The sequence below is a fragment of the Microcebus murinus genome, chromosome 4 (assembly GCF_040939455.1).
Source record: "Microcebus murinus isolate Inina chromosome 4, M.murinus_Inina_mat1.0, whole genome shotgun sequence".
Lineage (NCBI taxonomy): Eukaryota > Metazoa > Chordata > Mammalia > Primates > Cheirogaleidae > Microcebus > Microcebus murinus.
In genome coordinates, this window is record NC_134107.1 from 50,307,805 (window position 1) to 50,331,771 (window position 23,967).

A 23,967-nucleotide genomic window follows, 5' to 3' on the forward strand; every position below is an offset into this window, starting at 1 on the left:
GACCAGGGATCTGTAATGAGATAAGAGCTAAAAAGGAGGACTGGAGACAGATAAGGTAGAGCCATCAGATGGGCGAAAGAAGCCAACTGGTCACTGGCAATCCAGGAGACAGTCTTTGGTGGGCTCTTAGCTCATCCTGGTTTGTCCAAAATTTTCATCAGTAACTTGAGTGGATGGAAAAAGGGACACTTATGGTGGATGACCTGGAGCTGAGAGAGTTCCAGCAAACCTTTCCTTGGTTACCTACATTGGCCCATCAAGGTCTGGGACGTCAGAGGTTTGGTTTAGTGGCATAAACTCTTCAGCAACAGCAGAAGGTTATTTGCCGTCGGCAGTTGCACGCTGCACAGTTGGCAGCAGCTTGGCTGACGATCGTGTCAGTATTAGGCCACCAGTTTGGAAGATGATGGTAATAATATTAGTAGTAATGAGAGGAGAGACTTCCTTTTATTGTATGCTATCTGCCAATCACTTTGTGTGTATTTTCCTATTAATTTTTATATGAGCCCTGTGAGGTCCATGCTGTTATCTCCATTTTGTAAATTAGAAAACTGAAGGAAATCAAGTTAAATATTTCCTTCTTACCCAAGATCACTCAAGATATAACCCGCTTAACTAGTTTCAAGGCTCATGCCTTAATCACTGTGTCCTGTTGTTTATCCACCTCTGCCTTCAGATTTAAAATCATTGATGGCATAAAGTCTAATTTCAGGGGCTAATGAGGGCCAGCATTGACTTGGCAGATGACCATGGTACCATTTCGGTGCTTGCTGGTTCAGCCCGCCTCCTTCAGGAGGGCTGGGGCTTGGATCGGATGTCTTCACTGGAGCTTGCAAGAGACTCCAGAACTGGAGGGAATAGCAGAGTCCAGGGCTGAGCCAAAAGCCAGGGCCCAGAGAGTCAGACAGGAGGCAGATTGAGGAGTTGCCTAAGGAGAGGAGCCAGAACAGAGAGAAAGTCTCAGAAGTCTGGGTCCAGGGAGCCAGAGTCAGAAAGGAGGAGGAGAAAGCATAGAAGGTCCCTAGCAATTGTCCAGAACAGGCATCAGCGTTATTTACGACTTAAAGAAAAACATATGTAAGGTTAAAGAGCTAGAGACATTGCTAAAATTACCAGTGAAAGCGGCGAGGGCAGGGTAACGTGTGCGGGTCAATGTGTGTGGTTAACCTGACAGTACCGTTCTCCCCAGGGTTCGGAGGTCTGAGCAGTCTCGGCTCCCTGCTAGCACCTGGCTATTCTCAACCAGCCTCCAGGAAGTTATTTAAAAACCCTGGATACCACAGTTGCAGGTAAAGCAAGCTAGTCTTTGCCTACACAGTTAGAGAGATTTGACAAGAAAGGGGTGTGGGGACCAGCACTTCTGTTCAGCTGAAAAGGTCTCAGAAAACCACCAGATGCAATATCTCGCAGTAGAGCTGCAAGCAGATTCTTTTATTTCCCATCCCTGGGGACAGAGAAAATTAAACACCTTAAATTGGATTTTAGTCTCTGGTTGCTTCTAAATGTTATGGTCGGCCCAAGCCGCCTGGAGCTGGGGTTCAGAATAACCTAAGAACTTGGAATAACACATCCGTGTGTGTGTGTGTGTGTGTGTGTGTGTGTGTGTGTGTGTGTATGTGTGTGTGTGTGTGTGTGTGTGTTGTGTGGGTGGGATTATGAGCCCTGCTATTGTTTTATATCATTGTGTCATGATCTCTTTGGATATCTTTGGCAGTGTCCGTCAGCTGCTGTGGAGCTGTAAATCCTGCAGATGGCAGGACAGTGGAGTAGTGTTTATTAATGGGGTCTTCTGAGGCCAAGGATTTCAAAGATATCAAACACAGATTTCAAGATTGCAGGCCTTTGTACTTTCTAAGGGAATATTCCTACTCACCCAAAGCTTTAGCTAAGGTGATGCCCACATGTTCCCTTCACACTATGGTTGTATTTTAATAATAATTGCGTGATTATTGAAGGTCAAGACCTAGCCTTTCCCGGGTCTTATACACAAGTTATTAAAGGTCTGACAAAGACAGCATTGCTATTTCAAACCCAGATGATGGGAGGTTTGGGGCGCTGTTGGCTAAGAAAGGGAAATTTGAGATAGAGGGTTGGTTTGAGGAGGAAAATGGGGAAATTTTGAAATTAGAAGATAACAATGGAAATAACCAACAAGCTTGCATTATTCATCCATCTGGTCATTCATGCAGTGAATGTGTATTATGCTGCTGTCCATGTACTTGGCATTAAGATAGAGAGAAATCTAATACCCAGATCCTAACTTCAACAGAAAGCCAGAATTACACAACTAAAAGTAAAGAGAAAAAAATCTTGGAGGTGAGACAGTGCCATCAGGTGCCCTTTATGTACCCATTTCTGAAAGGAGAGGAAATTTTAGAGTTGAGCATGGGCATGGGAGATGGGGGTGGGGCAGCAGCAGGGTCCTGTCCACCGTTACAGGGAAGAATCAGCTGGAAAGATAGGAGCTGGATTGGTGGGAAGTCACAGATTCAGGGGAAGGCAGCATTTCAGAACTGCAATAGACAAGCCAAAAGAAATGCTAATGATAATAGCTACCATTTATTTTGCGGTCCATGCCTTTATTTAATAAATATTTATGGAGCATGTACTATTCTAGACACTATGCCAAGCACTGGGTATACAGTGATGAACAAGATAACTTAGGTCTGTCCTCATAGAGCTTATACTCTATTAATACTAATTTGTATGCTATATGTCATTTACTCCTCCCAAGAACCACCGAAGGCCACAATTTCTACCCTCATTTTATAGGAGAGAACACTGTGGCTCAGAGGGTTGAGTAACTTGCTCAGGTCTCACAGAGAAAAAGCTATCACCGGTTGGATTTGAACACAGCTCTGTCTGTTGACAGAGCCTCTAAATCACCAGCCTGTTCTATGAGAAAGCAAGTGTCAGATAGCAGCCTTGGCAGGGACGGTTGGTGTCAAGGGTGGTGACAGAGGACAGATTTCAAAGGACTAATGAGGGAGTGGATGGAGGTTCAGAGGAGGCAGGAGGGAGGCAGAGGGGTTCCTTGAAGGTTGGTGGTCTAGTTCAGCTTGTAGGCAGAAGGCAAGTGCCAGAACCTAAAGTATGGACTTGACCTTGAGAGAGTGGTTGATTTTTGGTGGTCAGCCACAGGTAGCTCTGCTCCTGGGACCTGTGGGGCCTGAAATTTCCAGGGCCTTGAGGTCTGAGCAACCAGAGGCCTATGAGGCCAGAACCTGTGGGACTTGAAAATCTTCCCTGGCTTGCAATCTCCCTGTATAAGGGAATCTTGGCACCCCCCGCTGCCAGCCCAGGACCAATCGTTCCACCTGCCCAGTGGCTGCGAGAAGGCACCTGAAAACAGTGCGCGGAAAGCCATGGCGTGTTTTCTCCCAGCACACCAGCCATGGAGTGACTTCCTGCAATTACAAACCGGCAGCCGAGCAGACGCAGTTTAACAGTGCACTGTAAAAGTTTTACGGTTAGTGAAGATAAGCGCAAAATTAATCCCTAAAGAACAGAGCAATTTAAAAAGTACATAATGAAGCAATTAGCTAGCACTGGTGGGGAGTGGAAGAAGGAGAGGAGAGTGCCCATGGACAATTTTACCCTGGAAGGGTCTTCACACTTAGGTTTTTTTCCAATTGTAGTCAATGAGGGAGCCACAGAAAAGTGAGATAAATGCATGAAAGAGGTCACAATTGGTAAGGGGTTTTGAAGGTCAACCTGAAGGACATTTTCACCTTCTTAAAAAGTTAAGAAGCAAAAAGGAAAATAGCTAAAAGGGCTGTAATTTGGGACAATTAATGAAATTTGATTACAGACTGAAGATTAGATAACAGTAATATATGTCAATGGTTAATTTCCTAAATTTGGGAGGAAAAGTAAAAACGAAAGCCAAAGAAACCTGGGAGCCAGCAACAGATGCAAAGAAATCATGGACGAGGGGAGAAAGAAGATTAATAATACCATGTCTTCAAGACAGGTCCTTATTTGGGATTTCAGTGTTTCTGAAATCAGGTTGTGCCTTATAAATTTAGCATATATAAATAAGTAATAAATATGCAAATAAATTATAATTTATTATTTAAATCAGATGCTTTTGAGAGTGAAAGGAGGTGCTGCTAGTAATGAAGCTGTAAGAACAGGTATAAACCAGTGTTGTCCCAGGAAAAGTAGGACATATGGTCACTGTACTTATAATTTTATGGGTACATTGGATCCCCTCCTTAAAGGCCCTATCTCCAATAAGTCACCTCGGGAGTCAGAGCTTCAACATATGAACTTGGGGTGGGGGATGCAATCAGTCCATGGGAAGTGCTATAAAGGAAAAAAACAGATTAAGTGCCAGTAAGTCAGGGATTGTATATGTTTTGTTCAGTGACAAAATTCCCATCTCCTACAATAATGACTGGCACATAAATAACAATAAATAATTGTTGACCTGAATTAAAGCGGAGAAAGGACATGATCTGATTTACAATTTTAGGAGGTGGATTGGAGGCGACAGGGTTGAAGCAAAAAGACCAGTCAGGAAGCTCTGGCTGAAGATGTCCACACAAAGATAATGGGACTTGGACCAGGACAAGGGCTGTGCAGATGGAGAGAAGCGATCAGATTCAAGCTATGTTTGGGAGGTAGAACTGGCTGTGTTCTGCTGATGTATTGGATGTGGAGGGGGAGGAAGAGATATAATCGTAGATGAATTACAGGTTCCAGGCGTGGGCTATTAGGTGGATGAGGGGAAGACAAAGGGACAGATGGGGAGGCAGGGGAGGAAATCACGAACTTCGCTTTGGACACGGTAACTTGAGACGCCTGAGGGACACGCAAGTGGAGGTGACTTGTAGGCAGTTGGGTATATAAATCTTGAGCTCAGAGGAATGTGGTGTGTTTCCTCCTCCTCTGAAAAGCTGTTATAGAGCAGTGGTGAATCTTGCAATCAATGGAATCTCACAGTGATAATAATCATAGCTAATACTTAGAGGGCTCTATACTAATGCCAGGTGTTGAGATAAACCCCCTACATGTGTCACCTCCTTTAACTCTTACAACAACTGTTTTTAGAATTTATCATTTTTATCTCCATTTCACAGACAAGGAAACTAAGTGTTAGAAGGTGAAATGAATTCCCTAAAGCCACCAATCCAGCAAATGGGAAATGTAGAATTTGACACCAAGACTGACCTGAGAGCCAGTGCTCTGAGCCACAGTCCCCTCCTGTCTCCCAAAAGGCTCTCGGATCCTTTTCTTACGTTGCTTCTAAATTATCGTGTGCCCGTGACCCTCAGTTTGCTCACCTGGGAAATGATGGGAGATAGTCAGTTAGGTTCCCTTCGGTTCTACTGCAGTGCTGATCTCTTGTGTACATCCTGTTTTTCATGGGAGTGTGCTGTAGGTGACTTTCAGAGGTGACACCTGTGAGGGTGCCCTACCTGATGACTTATTTTGATGTGTATGAAAAGGGCAGATCTCTCTAGGAGCAGACCCGGCACACCAGCTTTCATAATCTGAATTTCAATCAAGTCAGAGGGACGCTCCTTAGATCAAATGCCACTTCTGAGTGCAACATCTCAGTCTCATTTTTACCATCTGAATGATAACCTCAAGGGTCTCCTGAGCCCAGTCTGGGGACAATGCTTGCACCAGACACGTAGGCATCAGACAATCCTCTGATGTCTGTTCCCAGGGTCTGCCACACTGTCCTCCCCCTATTTCCTCTCAGTGACACACAGTCACCTGTCATCAGAGGCCCTCACTGTGCTGGGGGGTGTGACAGAGTGTGCCAACCCTGTACTCCAGAAAGGACCCTTCTGGCTTATCATGGTAATACCCGTTGGAACGCTGGCTCAAAGACTCATTCTTTGGGCGAGTGTCACCCTTTGGGGGACATCTGGTATGGACAGCCAATTTGAATTTGATTGGGACATGCTAATGAGCCATTCATATGTGTGGGATTTGTTTCTGATTAGATTAAGCTTCAGAGAGAGGAAAGAAACAGCCACTGATTAAAGACATAAAAAAGGAAACACTTTAAATGAGTAAGTGGTTCGTCTTCATATAGCAAAGCATAAATCAAACCTAGTCCAGGAGACGCACTCGGAATAGCAGCTGGATAGAGCAAGCGCCTGGTCCAGGGACGGCGCCTGGTCCAGGGAGGGCGCATCTCGGCAATTGACAGGGACTTAACCCGCCAGAGAGGGCCCCGAACTAGTCATCCAGCAGAAATGACTCTCAGATCAGGAATGGGAAGGTTTTTATTTGGATTTTAGAAAATTGCTCCCCAAATCCCTGTGACATTTAAGCGCATTATCATTCTCTGCCAGTACCCGTGATAATAATGGGGGCCGGAGATCTTATTTCAAAACAAAGAAGCGATTAGAGCAGACAGCACAAGTGTCAATGGGACCTTGTTTGGGAACATGGCTAATACTTCGTCTCTGAGTTTGGGGCTTCCGTGGGGTTTGGTTCTGTACTGTCTGCACTTGGACTAGCCTGCCTTCCCAGCCTGCAGCAGCAGGGTCAGCCCCGTCTAGACCCTGTGTCCCCCCGCCAGGCTGGAGGTGTGGCTGCAGCCCTGGCCTCGTCAGCGGGCTCACTCTGGTGTTAGTGGAGCTGCCACGGGGCTGCGACCTGTGGCTTTCTGAGGAACCTGGGGATGCATGTCATCTTCAAGCCTCGGCCTTTCCTCTTCCACCCTGGCTGGCTTCTCCCTTGGTTTTCTGCCCTCCACCGTGGTCAAGTTTGAGCCAAACTCTCCAGGCAGCCTGATATGCCGGGGTGATGCCCCGCCTGCCCCTTGCAGGTCCCTCCCTCCCCACCTGGGGCTAGATCTGCTCTCTGTATCCTAGGCCTCTCATGGGGGCCTGCTTCAAATAGACTCAACACCTGGCATTGGGACACGGCCACCTTCCAGACACCCAACCTCTCCCTAGACCTGGAGCTTTCTACAAGCCCTGCCCAGCAGATTGAACCTGTGTTACTGGTGCCTACAGGGACCTCGCCTGTCTGGTCACCTTGTCTCCTTACGCACTGGCAGCCTCAAAGACTGCAAGAGTGGGGTGGGGAGGAGACATATGCATGGGGAAGATACACTGGGTACTCACCCACCTTGTCCCCAAAGTGACAGATGCCATGTCCTCTCTCATTTCATTGGTTTGTGTAGCCCTCCTGGCCCTGACTGCAAGGGGCTAGGAAATGTGGAGGGACGCACAGGAGTGAATGAGCAATGGGAGTCTCTGCCACTCCCTCCGAGACCAGCTCCCCAACCCTTGGTCCTGGCTCAGTTTCCCCAACCCCAGTGAGTTGGGGTCTGACTTCCTTTTTCTGACTTCTCTTGAGTTCCATCCAGCCTGAGTCTGAACGACAGTAATCAGGCCTGACATGAGATTTGAGGTAACCATGAAAAAGCCCCCCTTGGTCAGAACCAGTCCAGATGCCCTCTCATCTGAGTGACCACACATGTGCAAGACAGCCCTCCTGACTCCCCTTCCCTGAGCCCCTGTGGCCCAGTCTTTATAGTCAGAGCCGGGTCCCCTGTATGGGATGGGCCACTTTGCTGAGAATGACACCATGACTGTCGTCCCTCTGAGTTGCCCCTGGGTTTCCTGTAGGTAAGCAGCTGTTTCAGCAAATATCAAGTTCCTACAAAACAGCCTTTTAGGTTTTTCTCCATGAAAAGCTTCCAGACATGGCAGCCTAGCTTGTCTCTCCTTGGAATTCTGCCAGGTGAATCTGCCTTATGAAGGATCTCTTTCAAATAGGCAAACTGCTTCAAGTGTTTCTTGGGGCTGACCCAAATGTTCAGAACCCTTCAGGGATGCCTTCCAAGGAAAAGCATTTTTTTCCGAGCAGCAGTTCTGTTCAGAGGACTCCTCAGGAGTGTTTATGGCAAGAAGAGGGCTTGGGAAACTGTATCCCCAGGGAGTGTTTTTCTGTGGGGTCTGATGGAAGAATGAGCAGGGTCAGATTTTAAAATATTTCATTTTACTTTAAGATAACTAAACATCTACCCTTGGAAACCTGGGAGAACACCAAGTAAAGTGCGCTGGGGATAACTCAGAACTGAAGTCTGACTCAGGATGCTTCAGTTAATGAGCTCACTGAGCACGGATGGTGCGCCAGGCCCTGCTTAGGCTCCAGGGGTTCCTCGATAAGGGCAGAGGAGACATGAGCCTTCTCTCAGTGTCTGGCTTCGTGGGCCTGTAAGCAGGAAAAGAAAGCTCCTTCTCACTAGTAATCAGGGGAGGTTGCAAATTAAAACTGCAAGAGAGAATTTCATGGCCATCAGATTGGCAAAAGTCAAAAAGTTGGACAGTGTCAAATACTGGCAAGGACATGAAGCAGTATGAATCTCATCCGTGCTGGTGGGAGTGTAACTTGGTCTATACAATTTGGAAGAGTTTCCCTTTCTGGAGGAAAGTTGAATGTGTGTATTACCTGTGCTCTAGAAATTTCACTGTGGTGCAAATATATGGAGAGATGCCCACTTTGGGGTGCCAGGAGACATGTACAAGAACGTTCTAAGGAGCGTCATTCAAAATACTGGAAACAAGACTGTTGACCCACAGGAAAGCAAATAAAAAAATTACTATATATTTATACAATGGAACACTATGATGATGAAAATAAATGAAGCAAGAAGCCAGTTGCAGAATGCATACAACATGATTCTATTTATATAGCATTCAAAAACAGGTAAAACTAAAACAATGTGTAATACAGGTTGATGGCAAGGAAATTATTAACAAAATTCAGGATAATGGGTTACTTTACCTTTAAAGGTAAGGAGGAACACATGGAGGTTTCTAAGATAATGCTGGAGCACTGTTTCTTAAGCGGGGTGGTAGGTAAATAGTTGTTTCTTATATTAATATTACATCTTGTAAATTGTGTGCATATGTATTTCACATACACACACAGAATTATTACTATGTTACACGATGAGCAAGAGGACATACAGATGATACAGCGGAAGCATTTAACCAACGTTAGGGCAGCCAGGGAAGATAGGTAGGAATTAGCAAGGCAAATCAGCGTGTGCAGTGGGGTTGTGGGAACTCCAGGAAAGGAAATGGTAGTGGGAGGGGACAGAGACCCAAGAACTTGGCCTCCCTGGGAACAAAGAGGAGTTGGAACTGGACAGCAGAGAGTGGGAGATGAGGCTGCAGGGACCAGGAGGGGCCAGCTCTCAGGGGTCTTGCAAATCATGTTAAGGAGTGTGGTCTTATCTGAGACTAAAGAGAGTGGGAGTGAGATGCATTTTGGAGGGAGGTTATCTCCATGCTTATGTCTGCGTCTTGGCTCCTCCTCTGTCCCCCTCTCCCTGCCCTTGACCTTGGCTTTCGTGATGGCCTCATCCAGATTTGACTGATGGTCTCTGGCTTTCGTGTTGGCCTCATCCAGATTTGACTTCTCTTCCCTTCTTATTCCCAAACAGCACCAGGCCCAGGGGAGGTGAGTGGGCACCCAAAAATTGAAGGGCATCCTCACTCGCCCACATCTCTGGCCCCGCGGCCACTCTGCGAGTGAGTTTCTGGTCTTCTGCCCGCTCTTCCCAGGCCTCGGCCCCAGCCTGCCTCCTCCTTGTCTTCCTCCCCACAGCCTGCTGGCTTTGGCTTTCCACTCTTGTCTCAGCTTTTGCCGCCAAGTTAGGCGAGACAGCTACACATAAAAAGATAATTAACCACATAAGCCAAGAAATAAGGACCACATGAGTGGTACAAATCATGTGTTCCAAGACTTTGGAGGAACTGGGCCAGGCTGGCTTTGGATGGATGGAGAGCAGGAAGGAAGCTTTCTGGGCTAAGAGAACAGTGGGAACCGTTTGCCAAGAGCAAAAAGCACGTTAAAAGTCACAAGGAGATAAAAGTTGGAAAGGGTTTGGGATCAGATCCTGTAGACTCAGCTATCAGGTACAAGGTTGAGGTGCCACCACCCTCAATCCCTTACCTGTAGCAACCAAAACTAATAAATGGCATGCTTGTCCACTGAGCCAGGAGAGAGCCTCAGAGTCCTTCGTGACACAGGGCTTCTGAAGGACGTTGACATGCGAGCGGATTTAACGCAGGAGTGTAGCCTCATTTGCTATCCCTGTCCCAGACTGTGGAGTGATCGTGAGGCTTTGAGTGGGAAAGATGCTCCCACTGCATCCTGTTGCCTCGCCTCCCATGTCTCCTTGTTTTAGCCCAATTTACAGCTCTGTCAGCTGTGTCTCAAACACTGGGCATCGTTTGAGGCATTGGCAAGAAAACTCGAAATCATGGCATGCAAAAGTAGAAGGGATCTAAGATACCATTGAGTCTGGCTCTGTCATTTGGCAGCTGGGAGAAACTGAGGCGTGGAAAGGGGAGACTTGTTTATGTAAGTGCCAAATACAAGACATGACTCTGACCTTGTACCAGTGGCTCCCCAGCCTGGGAAGGACAAGGGACCTGACCATCCTGAGAACCTACTACGTGCTGTCTTTGCTTTTCATATACAGCATCTCTTTTAAACTTCCCAGGGAATCATGATTTCCAACAAAAAGGCAACTGATATCCAACGACAGGTACAAGTCAAAGGCTAATATGTGACAGAGCCAGGATTCTAACTCTCTCCACCAGCCCTGAGACCCACACGCTTTCTTGCAGTTCCAGGTGGAGGCGTCAAGCCTTTGCAGAAATGACGACAGGATTTGGGTTTTCCAGGAAGGGCTGGTGATGGTAACTTTGCTCTGCCCTGGGTGGCGGCTGTTGACCACCTGCTTTAGGTTCTTGGTCACCTCTGGGGGGGCAGCCCCAGCAGCTCCTCTGTAGACATGTCCTAACATTTGTGTGGCTGGGGCCTTCTCTCCAGGGAGTTCACCGTTCCACAAGACAAAGCTACCTGCTACCGCCCATGCTCATTTGATGACTTCCCAGGTTTTATGACATTAATTTAAGCTCTGCAGCCAAAGTAACTCTCTTTGGTTGCAGCCGTATGCACTTAAATGTCAGAGATTTGCTGAAAAACCACTTGGGTTTGAAGAAAGCCATTGTGTTCACTAAAATCTGGCCACATTTTATGTTTATGGCCTTTATTAGGGCGTCCAGCTGGGCCAGTTAAAACCATATCTCTATAGTCGGTGAAAACCCAGGACTCTCAGATGACTGGATTCACTCATTCAAATAATAGCTACTGAATATATACTCAGTGCCAGCTGCTGATGTACACAGTCGGAAACGCAGATACGGTCCTCGTTTTCATGGCACATATAGTCCAGCGAGGGGAGACAGACATTTAAAGGATAAATACATAAATGAAAGCATTGTGAATTAATGTTACTAAAGAAAAGAGCTGGGGCACTACAGGTATCCCGAGAGGATCGAATTTGGACTGGGTGGGTCAAAGAACGTGATATTTAAGCTAGGGAACAAATTGCGGGGCACAGCGGGAGGTGGAGGATTATTCCAGATAGCCGAATAGCAGCTGCAAAGTCACAGAGACAGGAAAGAATTTGGTGTGATCAAGCAACATGTTACTTGGTGCCCATCCCGATGCCACAGGGTCCAGCCTTGGACTGACGGGTGTCCCTGGTGCCTGTGACACTCGGCGTGTGACTTCGCCTTGGGTACAAACTAGGATCTGCATCTTGGTGGTTGCTTCCTGTGCCCTGTTCCTTGCGACCTGTCCTTCTCTGTGACCAGCCCTTGATCTTTCTTTCTCAGTCACCCCTTTGGCACCCAGCTCCCCGATCCTCCCTCTTCCTGGCATCCCCCACCCCTGGAGCTCACTACATGGCGTCCTCATCCTGTCCACACCTTCCGGCTCCGTCCCATGGCCCGGCCTCTCTGGCACAGGCTTCCTGTCTTGTCCTGCACCTGGTTTGTGTCCTGCTATATCCTACCAGTTATGACATGTCATGTGCCAGGCCCAGCTTCCTTCCTCTCACTTCCTTATCCCCAGACCCTCCTACATCTGCACGGAAGCTTTGTGATGTCATCCTCTGTGAGGTCCAAATGCTGGTGATTTCCTTTCCTATCCTCCGTCTACTGTGCCAGAGAGGTGCTCCGAGATCAGCCATGGCTAAGACTTTTGAACTTCTCTGTTGGATCAAGCCATCGGTCAGCAGAGCCACTCCTTACCCAGGGATCAGCAAGCACAGGCTTTCTCTTGTTTATTTCAGTGGCATTGCACAGTGTCCAGAAATGACAGGGTTAAACATGCTGCGTGTAGATATTCCGCTTCAAAGGCCAGGTGCTACCGAGGACCCAAAAGCTGTGTCCAAGGCAAACACTGCCACCCTCTCCATAGACGAGCTCCCTTGCACAGAAGGGAGGAGACTGGAGATGACCTCTGTGTTGACCAGCACTCTCTGTTTCTGGGGAGGGAGCCTGTGTGCCCCTCTCCACTGGGCATGGCATTCAGGAAGGCACCGTGTCCTCTGCAGCCCGTGTGCTTTCCAGAGGGGGTGGGCGGGAGAGGCCAAGTAGCAGCCGCTATAATAATTATTATGAAATAATAATAATAGGCATAAACTGATAATTTCCAGTGCTCCAGGAACTACATCAGGGGCTTCCCATGGTCATGCACATTTCTTAGATGAGAGGTTTAGTCAAAGGGCACTGTCCCCACATCCATGGAGCTTTCCCTTCCGTAACTGCCACCCGTGTAGTGCTCATACTGAGGTAGGCGTGGTGTTAAGCCCTCAGCCACACTGCATCCTCCTCTCTCACTGAGTGGAATTGAGGTGTGGGAAGGCAGCAACCCGCTAAAGCAGGTGGCAGAGGTAAAGTTTGAATTCAACTCCCACTGAGTCCAAAGCTGAGCTTTTAAAGGCAACGAATGTGCCACTCCCACTGGCCTAGCTGACCCACCTCCCCTGGAAACCCAGGGTCTCTTCCGAGCACCATTTAGCATGTGTCTAAAGGAGAATTTGGTGAAGAGCTTGAGAACAGTTTGCAAGAGGGAAGGAGACGATGAAATAAGCACTTGCAATGGTGATCGCTTGGGGAAAGGCAAAGCAGAACCGCATGACATGCCAGGTGAACCTAGTTGAAAGGGATGCAGAAAAGTGACAATGACAAAGTGACATCCTCTGGGGATGCCAAGAGGACAAGTCAAGGGAAGCTGGTGGGGTGAGGTATACCATCACATGTGCAGAAATCTAGAAGCAAGAGAAAACCACATGTTGGAAGAAGTAAAACCATATTAGCATGGCTTCAGCCCATGCTACCCCATGCATGCTAGCAGCATGCAGCCCCATGAATGTACTGAGGACTACAGACTCAAGGCTGGAGGGGATGTGGGGCTGAGTCCAGGTTAGAGCTGTGCCAGGGGGGCACGGTGCAGGGAAGGAAATAGTCCAATTTTGCACCTTCAAAATATCACTTCATCTGCTGTGTGGCGAAAAGGCTGGCAAAGAAGACAGGAAGAAGGAGAGCAGGTGTTTGGAGACCATGGCAGAGTCCAGATGAGAGATGAAGGTGGCTGGGATAAGGGCGGTGGCTGCAAGGATGGGGAGAAGGGCTAGACAGTGAGTGGCACTGCTCCTTGTACTGTGTGTCCAAAGGCACGAGGGGAGGGGCCGCTGCCGTTCTGATTAGAGTGAGGGCAGATGCTCCCACTCTGCAGTGAAACGGTGAGCCGACTCTTTCAGAAACAGCTCTCGTAATAAAAGAGCTTTGTTACGAATCATGTTCTGTGTTGTGTTGTTGAAATTGTCAAGTAATAGCCTCTGCTCCAGTTGCAAAAAAAAATTATTCTGACTCTTTGTGTTGTCAATAACTTATTCACAGTATTCACAGGCTTTCATTAAAAACCTGAGCAAAGCAAATTGGAAATCGGCACCGTCCCCAGAATGTGTAGGTCATGGACATGAAGCTGCACAGCTTGGGCCTTCAGTGCCACCCTCTCCTGGTCCTCAGAGCCAGCCCTGAACGTGCTGAGTCCTTGCAAAGCATGGTCATCATGGGGGAAGTGTCGGCTCTTCCTCGAGCTCCTTTGGGATTGGACAGATCCTTTTGTCTTCAAGACCAGACGTGTGACCTTGGGCAAGGGACATTCTTTAGTGTCCATTTCATCACTTGGAATTGGGGATAATAAAGATGGGGTAGGAGAAGGGTGCCTGGCTCTTTCCTTGTGGTGATCTCTAATCCTTGGCCAGGCCCATGTGATCTATTTGAAGAGGGACTTCCCTGCTAGTCCCTCTCTGCCCTGCACTGCTGCAGAGACCATCATCAGGGGTTCTGTTAATTTCTCTCCCACTGACAAGGAGAACCCAAATCTCTGGTCACAGAATGTCTGATCTCTTCTTTGGCAGGGTGGGAGACATGGGTGGAGAAAAAAGTGCATTGATTTTTTTGCTGGTAAATCCACAGCAAAAAGAACCAAGACACAAATCAATGACTCCATACTCATCCCGCTATGGGAGTAGAAATGAGGTCCCACTCCCTCCTTCACAGACAATGGTCTGGGAAGACGAGCTGAAGAGGGCTGGATTTCTCTGCACTCATGCTTGTGCTGAGTGGTTGCCCGTGGCCCGGTGCAGAGATGCAGCCAGGTCCGGGAACTGACGCATGGCTCCGTGTCTTCTGCAGGTGTGGCAGTGTGGCGGCAGCGTGGAGGTCCTGCCCTGCTCGAGGATCGCCCACATCGAGCGAGCCCACAAGCCCTACACAGAGGACCTCACCGCCCATGTCCGTAGGAATGCCCTCAGGGTGGCTGAAGTCTGGATGGACGAATTTAAAAGCCACGTCTACATGGCATGGAACATACCCCAAGAGGTAGGAATCCCCGGTGGGGAGGGGTTTCTTGGAGTTTGATGGGAAAAACAAAAAACAAAACATGGGACCAAACTCCTCCTCCCATGGGTCAACCAGAATCTTGTTCATCATGCTAGAATGGTCTCTTACTCTGAAAACGTATATTACATGCTGAAGAAACGGGCCTGACTATGAGGCTCTAAGCTGTTTCTTATTCCCACCCCACCCCTGGTCGGCATGCTTGAAGAAGGGCTTCCCTCTGGACCTGAGTGTCATCATTTTAAATGAGAAAGTTGGACCAGGTGGCTACAAGTTTCCTTCATGCTCTGAGGTCCTCAGCTTCTCTGACAGTAGGTGTTCCATGGTCCTGGATTAGACATATACCAGTAACTACAAAACTCCACAAAATGCGTCTTAATCTCCTTGTAGACTGGATTTGAGCTTCTCCATCCAACCTTTAACCAGACTAGCAAAGAAGATGCACGTGCCTTTGGGATTTCTTGAGCCACGTGGATGGGGATGAGATGCTCTCCCACAGGGACCCTCAGCGGGACATTTGTTTTGGACATTTTCTGAAGCTGCTTCTAACCTTCACAGCGCCTCATCATTGCCTGCCTCTGTCTTCTATCTCTCTAGTCACCTACACTTAAGAAGTGCCAAATTAAAAGAAATGTTTTCTCTAGGGGTGTTATTCAGCCTTGCCATGTGTCATATGGAAATGACCTTGGACAGCTGACTTGAGAGAACCCAACAGACACCAGCCCCAGGACTCCAACCTGCTTACCTGCCTGCCTGTCTGCAGTCCATTGCTTATGCTGCATTCTGTGTGACCACATGACTCTTTCTTTCCTCCCCAGGCCAGGGTGTCCCCTTGGGAGCCCTTTAGAAAGCCTCAGCTCTCTTTCTAAGGGGGAAAGAATTGATCTTTGTTTAGTTTCCATGTGGAGGTCCTGTTCCCTGAACTCTATTCCGAAGTAATCTTGCTCTGACTAAATGGGTGAGAAAGTAGGCTGGGCCTTGGGTGGGGGCTTTCAGGCCACTGCCACCCCCACCGCAGGTGAGGTGGACTGGAGCTGGGTTGCATACTCCCCCTGCCAGTGAGATTTCAGCAGTCAGGAGGAAGAATGAACAGCCAGGAAATGTCAGCCAGGTGCAGCCAACCCGAATGCACCAGCTCCGGGTTTGCGTCCCCAATGGCAAGAGTGTTTCTAGGGAAACCATGGTGCCTTCTGGACTCATCCATAGCGTTGGAGCATAGTATTCCACACCAGATGCTGAGCCCTGCTGTGGGTTTCCCCTGATGGCAAAATGTTAAGAAACTCGCCAGGACCTCACCCTTGAGCACCACAGGTCCCCAGGCTCTGCTTAGGACTGCAGTCCTGTCACACTCCTGTCCCCCTTTCCTCTGCAGCCCAGAGCTGCACACCTTCCAGCCCTCTCCCCATTGCAGCCGGCAGGTGCCGAAATGCACAGCAACCCAACGAATGCTAGAGAACGGAGGGAGAAAAAAGCATTGGAAAATGATCCCACAGTGTCTGTGACTCCTCTTGGGGGTAGTTCATACGAAATCAAGTATGTGGGGGAAAGCGAACACAAGACAGATGAAAGGTGGAATTGTCTAGGACAAAGCCTTACGGAGAAGGAAGGGGCCAGTGTCTTTCCTGGAAAACTCTCTCTTGACGCACCTGTTCCCTCTGTGTCTAAAGCCCTCTCCTTCCTCTTATCAAACTTACACGAACAGTCAACACTTTCTCACCTCCCAATACTTCTCAAGCCACATCCCCAATACTCCAACGAAACTGCCTTTGTCAAGCCAACAAGGGCCTCCCCACTGCCTCATTTAATGGACATTTTAACCTATAGGCCTTTAACCTATAGGATTCTACCCTTCCCTGAAACTGTGGTCCCTTGGCTCCATGATCCCACAGCCCAGGCTTTCCTCTCTCATTGTCCTGACTCCCATGGGTTCCTCTAACCTCCAGTGGGTGCTCACATGCTCCCTGGGATCCATCCTTGGCCAACCGCTCTCATTATACACCATCTTTTCAGGTGATCTCATCACTCTTGGGTCTGACTGTAACCTATACATCGCCTCCCTAATTAATATCTCCAGCCCTGACTTCTGCCTTTACTTTCAGACTGAATCTCCAACTGCCAGCTGGCCCTCTCCTCCTGGGCATCCCCACAGGCACTCAGACTGAATCTGACCAACACATCTTCTTCCCCCAGATCTGCTCCTGTTCTCACTCTCTGTCTCCATTCATGGTGCCACCATCTGCCTGGACACATGAGCTGGAAACTGAGCATCAGCCCCTCAGTCTTTCTGTGTATCAGTCCCCACTCCCCACTGCGATCCCTCCTTCCCATCCCCGCCTCCTCTCACGTCTGCATGAAGCCCGTCTCTTCCTCTGCAGCAGCCTCCAGCTGGGTTTCCTGGCCCAGGTCTTGTCCCCTTCAAATCTGCTACCCAAAGTTATCTTCAAAAAAACTCGCAGCAACTATGCTATTGCCCTGCTTAAAATCTTTAAATGGTACTCCCCTGTATATAAAATCAAGTACAAAGGCATGTTTGACATGGCCTCTCAGGTGCCCACACTCCCTCCTCTGCCTGCATCTCCAGCTACTCTTTATTTTGGAGGCTACATGGACTACGACTGTGGGAACCGCCCGTAACTATCCACACCATGCTGTTTCTCATGTCTGTGCGGTTGCTAATTCTGTCCTCTCTGCTTGGAATTCCCTACCCTCTACCTCTTCCCCAACACCCACTCTGACCAAATCCTCACCATCCTTTGAGACTGTCTCTCCAGAAAGCCAGCTCTGGCTGGGGAAAGCACCCTCCCTCCCATGCATGTCCCTGTTATTGCTTGACCAGCCTGTGAAAGAATGCTCTGTTGTCTGAAAGTCTCTCTTTCTCATTAGACCAGTGGCTCTCCAATCCAGCTAAACTTTAAAGTCCCTTGCTCTCCACCTCCAGAGATTATGACTTAATTGGTGTAGACGGGACTCCTGGAGTCTGTTTTTTCAGGAAGCTCTTCAGGGGATTCTAATGTCCATCCAGGGGTGAGAACCACTGCAATAGGCCATGAGCTCCCCAAGAACAGACTGTGCTGCTCATGTGTGTGTCACCATCCCCAGCACAAGGCTGGGGACATGGAGAGAGCTCAGTGAAACCTCGCTGATGCGTATCAATGAGCCGATCTGCTGGCAGGGTGTGTGATCCCTTTCTTCCTTGGGCATTGGCTCCTAAAAGCAGATCTTCAGACCAACTGCATCAGAATCACTTAGAGAAATTTTAACAATTACTGATCTGGGTCTCATCCTCAGAGATTCTGATCAGTAGGTCTATGGCAGGGCCAGCATCTGTGAAAAGCTCTTCACATGATGGTTCAGGGTGGCCAGGTTCGGGTGGCCCTAATTTAATTAATCCTGCTCATCTCTCCGAACTCACCTCAAGCATCACCTGCTCCAAGAAGCCTTCTTTGACTGCTCCCCTGCTCCCTTGCCCACCATCCACAATGTAACGTGGATTAAGCCCCTTCCTCTATTCTCCCTGACACTCTCTGTTTCCTCTCATGCTTCACACTGTGTGCAGAGAGCCTGTTACTTGTCTGAATCTCTCGGACTCTCCTTTCGGGCAAAGACTGGGACTTATTCTTGTTGGCATACACAGTGTTTGGGATGGCATCTGCCACATAATAAATAAGCACTTGGTAAAGATCAGTTGAAAGAGAAAGAAGAGGGAGGAAGGGTGGATGCTCCATGCTCTTCATGGTTTCCTTGGGAGGTTTCCCAGCTGCCCCGACGTGGTGGCGTCCCAGTGCCTTCTGCTCAACCACAGGCACATCTGTTCCCAGTGTACTTAACCTTTCGTCTGCAGCATCCCAGCTGCACATGTAGAGCTGGAGTCCTTCAACCCTGCCCAGGCAGCTGCCTTGAGGATTAACTAAGTTAATATATGTAAAGGCTTTGATCAGTGCTTGGCACATAGAAAGTGCTAGAAAAGTGTTAACTTTGTTGATGTGATCTTTTATGCCCCGTGCATTCTTTCTGCATATTTCTAACGGGGCAGATGTCCCCCGCTCCTTGCTGGCTGTGCTGAGTCCCCCTCTGGGCAGTGGCCCTCTCACCTGCTCCCTCGCCACGTTCAGTCCCCAGCTTTTCAAAGGGCAAAGGAGTCTCCAGCTCTTGCATCGGCTTGCATCCGCTACTGTAATAGAAAATCAGTTTATTTATCAATAAACAGAAAGTTGGCCTGCAGCAGAGCATTTTCATACGAAGGTTCAGGAACTCTAGGCGACCCCCTGCTGCTCTTGCCCGAAGACAGCCGGGTTCCAAGGACGGCTTGCCACAGTGCTTCAGTGGCGGCCCTTCCTTAGGTTTGACTGCGAGGAGTCTTGTGACTATGTGGCTGGAATACTGGGCATCTTTCTATGTGGCTAAGTTTATTTGTTTCCTAGGGCTGCTGTAACACATCACCATGCTCTGCATGGCTTAAATCAACAGAAATTTGTTCTCCCACAGTGCTGAAGCCAGAAGTCTACGTGCAAGGTGCCAGCAGAGTTGTGCTCCCTCCTATGTCTTGAGGGGGAATCCTTCCTTGCCTCCACCAGCTCCAGGTGGCTCCTGTGCTCTTGGCTTGTAGATGCATCACTCCAATCTGTGCCTCTGTCTCCACATGGCCTTCCCCTCCCTGTGCCTCTGTGTGTCCAAAGCTCCTCCTCCTTTCTCTTATAAACATACTAGTCGTTAGGTTTAGGGCCCACCCTACGTCCGGATGATTTCATCTTGAGATCCTGAACTAATTATATCTGCAAAGACCTTATTTCCAAATAAAGTCACATTCAGAGCTTCCAGGTAGACCAGAATTTTGGAGGAGGACACTATTCAACCCACTACACTAAGCATTTGGCAAGAAAGAAAGATGTGTTTACTGTTTTGTAATAATAAGGGCCACGGGAACCTTTTCTGAGAAGGTTTGCTTATTTCTTAATGTATGCTTCCTGCTCTAAAGAAAGGTTTGATGCAATTTACAGTAAACACACAGTGCAGACATGCTGAGTCATTAAAACAGAAAGGCAAACATCAATTAATAAACAGGAAAGGGAAGTAGATTTGATATCCAGAAATCTAAGTTGAACAAAGGGCTGGTTCTTGCACTTCCTACCAGTTAAGTAGAGATGGCCACCTGATGGGTTAGATTGATACAGCTCTTATCTTTTATTAGATTGTAAGGCGAGGGACAAACTTTGCTGTGATCCTGAGTGCAGAAAGAAAGTTTTCCCATGGGAACCCAGAATTTTAGGAAAACCTGGAGGCCTTCCTGAGGCAGGTTCTTTTAGTAGCTCTCTATTAAACCTAAGACAGTGTTAAATTGTAGTCATTTAAAGGCAATTGTGACATGACAGGACAAGGAAGGAATGGGTCCAAGGAAACAGTTTTGTGATACAAGGATAAAGTACAGAGAAGCATAAAGGGTTAACACTTAGATCCTTTGGGGTTGGGGCTGGGAGGTGGATTACACCTATAGCCAGTTTCTATGTTCACAACTTCCTAAATGTTTTTTCAACGCATCTCATCAATGTAGTTCAGGCTTGGTGCCAGGCCTGGGGGCACAGAGATAAGTCTGATGGAAGTTTCCTGTCTCTAAGGGGATGGAATCCAGCAGAGAAAGGTTCCAATGGCCTTTACTGGGAGGGCTTAGGGCAGGAGACAGGTGGCAGAGAAATCATAGATGAGGCCATTAAGAAGTCCTCAGAGGATGGGTCCTGGCTGAAATTGGTCCCCAGGAGTCTGGAACTTTAAGTTTCAGGCAGTAGTAGCTTACTACTACTTTCTACTTACCACTACTTACTACTTATTACTACTACTTTCATTTGTATATTATTAATACATGAACTCTTGTGGGCAAAAATGAATTTATCTCTGGTATAACTAAATTTTGCTTTTGCTCAAGCTTTCATTATCTGATGCCAAAAATTTGTTCTGTTCATGTCCAGATAAATGCAGCCATTTTTGTGATTTTTTTTTCAGACATTTTAGACTTAAACTCTGTCAATTTCATAGTCTACTCAATCTCAGTACCTTGATCCCTGGGGTTGCTGCCAGAACCAGGGAGTTTGTACAAGTAGCACATGGCCCACAGTGTCGTGGGAGAGAGCGCCACCTCCTCTCCCCCACCTCTGCTCTGGTCTAGTGTCTTATGAGATACCACATGCCCCATCTGGTCCCTGGCTCCATCCCTGCCATGGTGTCATCTTCTGAGATGTCACCGGGTCTCTATCTGATCTCCAGGTGATGGACCCCTCAGCATCCTCTGCTGTGACATCAACTTTCCCCCAGCCAATCCTGTGCCCTGTTCAGCAGCTGGTGTGCAGACTAAGGAATTCTTAGAGCTCTCCAACTCTGCTCTGGGATGGCAGGAAATGTGGGGGGATTCCCCTCCCCTCTCACTCAGGGACACATTCATGTCTCCATTTCTGCTCAATGGCTGCTGCATCACGGTACACCTGGGAAATGAGGGACACAAGCACTCTCTTCACTAAGACGCCCCCACCAAGCTTAAAGAGGGAATCTGCTTCTCCCCACAAGGACTTGGTCTTAGCAGGCATAAGGGCGGGATCTTCCAAATGCACATGGTAAGGTCAAAAACACAAAGTCTAGGCCCACGTTAATTGGGTTCGGATCTCAGCTCCATCATCTATTAGCTGTGGGGCTTTGGGCAAGTCACCAAAGAGGCTACAGGACCTCTCTTCATCTCAACTTCCCATCTGTAAAGGAGGATTCTGTAGTGCTACCTTGTAAGTTTAAATGGTACAATACATTATACATACATATGCAAATAAGTAAGCAAATATAATTATATATGCACGTCTCATTCAGAACAGAGCCTAGCACATTGGAAGTGTCACATAAGCCTTAGCAGTTAGGATTCTTAGGAATAGATTAGAATTAGCATTCGCTCTTTTCCCTTCCCTCTCCCTCTCCCCCCACAGATGAGAGATTAGAATCTCTCATCTTGCCTCTTGAGGTAGGAAAGAGCCTTATTCAGACTGGATTCTTCCCATTTCTTTCATCTACACCCAGACTATAGCTTTTTTGGGTAAATCTAAGTATTTGGCATCTTTGTTTTCAATGATCTTTGGTGACAATGGCCATCAATGCTGGTCTCAAGTTTCAGGGTCCAAATGAGGACAGTTATGGGGTTAGGGCACATGTGGGGAAATGCAGGAGTTAATGTCCCACATGGTCCCTTCCCCAGACAGTCTCCAGGAATCTTGGTTGGGGGCGCTGGGTCACACCGAGGTAGTTTGCGGAGAAACCGCCATCTGGGGGTGGCTGCATCTCTGCCTGTGCCTCCCCGTGCAGGACTCAGGAGTCGACATCGGGGACATTACCGCAAGGAAGGCTCTGAGGAAACAGCTGCAGTGCAAGACCTTCCGGTGGTACCTGGTCAGCGTGTACCCGGAGATGAGGATGTACTCGGACATCATTGCCTACGGGGTGGTAAGGAGCCAGCCTCTTTGGGGTTTCATTCAGATGCAGACGGAAGCATGGACTAGAAAGAGGCACAGCGAGGAAGGGGACGGGAGTGAAAGTGCATCTCAGCCGCCCACAGGGTGACCCGCAGCAGACCTGGGGACTGGGTGCTGGTTTCTGGACCTGCGAGCCAGCCTTTGCTTTCCCAGGCAGAACCCCTCCAGCACCCTGAGAGAGGTACTTGTCTCTCCTTCATAGCCCCAAGCTATTCAGCTCTGGCTCCAAACCTACGTATTCCACTTAATAAAACACATAATACAGCGGTTAGCTTAAGACTGTAAGGTAGCGCCTGCCGTTCTCCTAGCAGGTAGGGGGGCCTGAGGTTCTGACAGCCGCCCGCACCTCCCACCGAGGAGGTACGCCGTCCCCTGGAACACAGAGCCTCCCTGAAAGCAGCTGTGGGAAACAGCACCTTCTTGAGTGTGCTCTATGTTGCTGTACTTTTAGTACCGCTTGCTGACGGGCACAGAGCAGTTGCCCTGATGGTTGGTGGCAGGATGGAGGGACCAGAGCGTAGGGTTTGGAGTCAGACAGACCTTGACCAGGCCACTTCCCAGGCGAGTGTCCAAATCTGTGGGCTTCAGTTTCTTTGTCTGTTATATGGGGTAAATTAATACTGTGCTTATAGGGCAGAAGAAAGTCTAAGATATGTGAACGTATTTTCTGTCTACAGTTAAAACGCTTTGAACATAATAAACTCTCCTATTCTCTCAATACCGGGACCATTAAGGTAAAGCGCCACAAGGCATTTTAAATGATACCTGATTGATTTTGGGCTGTCTCGCCTGGTTTTTGCTGACTTCCAGTCCTAGCACGTAAAGTTTTTCTGCAACAGTGACACTCTCGAGACTGCTCTGTGGGGTTACTTATATTATCTCCGCATTACTCTCTGAGGAAACAGAAAAGCAAAAAAGTAGTGTGCACATATTCACACAGATAATCAACAGTGAAACTGAGTCTAAAACACCAGTTTTTGAGGTCACTCTGGTCCCTCACTTTGGAGGGACCAGACCTTTGGTGTCTCCACAGATGGTTTTTGATATCCCAGGACAAAAACTTGAAGGAAGAACAAAGGCCTCCTCCTTCCATGAGCTGTGGTGAGAGCTGAGTTCAGACCTGCCCCAGTAGGGCCCATAGTGGGCAGAGCGCTTACCTGGGAGCAGGAGGAGTCCTTGCTGAGAGATTAGTGTCATGGACCTCCCAACTCTTACATCCTACGAAGCAGACAGTGTTGGGATCCCAGGGTCTTTGTTGTCCAGGAAGCCAGCCTGTGGCAGAGAGTCTTATCCTCCCAGGAGAGTCCCCATGGCATGGTTGACATGTCCCAAGAGAACCGCCCGGTGGCCTCCTGCCTCTGCACATCTCAGGCTGGTGCGATTCAATGTAGAAAATACCTCATCGGTGCTGCTCAGGTAGTCCGCAAGTCTCTAGATCCTGTCGTCACCATGGAAACACACTGCGCTATAAGGTCTCCATCTGTCCCATCTACCTCCCCAGAACCACCCTCAGGACACAGCTGCTACCGATGCCTCCACGCTCTGCCCCACAGCAAGCCGTGTGTGCTGCTTGGCCATTGTTGGACCCGGTCCTAAAAGGATAGTTATGCTACTGTGGCTCCAGGGAAAGTATTGGCCCCAAAGCTCTGTGAGCCAAGGTGAGCTTCTGGACGCATGTTCTCAGCCGGCTGTCAGCTATAGCTGAGCAGGATTAGCCAAAA

At 48.4% G+C, this 23,967-nt stretch overlaps 1 protein-coding gene across 1 annotated transcript in view; it reads left to right on the plus strand.

The window, feature by feature from the left end:
- The window catches only part of GALNT18 (polypeptide N-acetylgalactosaminyltransferase 18), a 315,434-nt gene that overhangs the window by 246,469 nt on the left and 44,998 nt on the right, over nucleotides 1–23,967 (plus strand). The window contains exons 7-8 of the mRNA XM_012785619.2: nucleotides 14,547–14,732; nucleotides 22,080–22,217. Of these exons, the coding sequence (XP_012641073.1) occupies nucleotides 14,547–14,732; nucleotides 22,080–22,217 (324 nt within the window). The remainder of the gene's footprint in view (nucleotides 1–14,546; nucleotides 14,733–22,079; nucleotides 22,218–23,967) is intronic.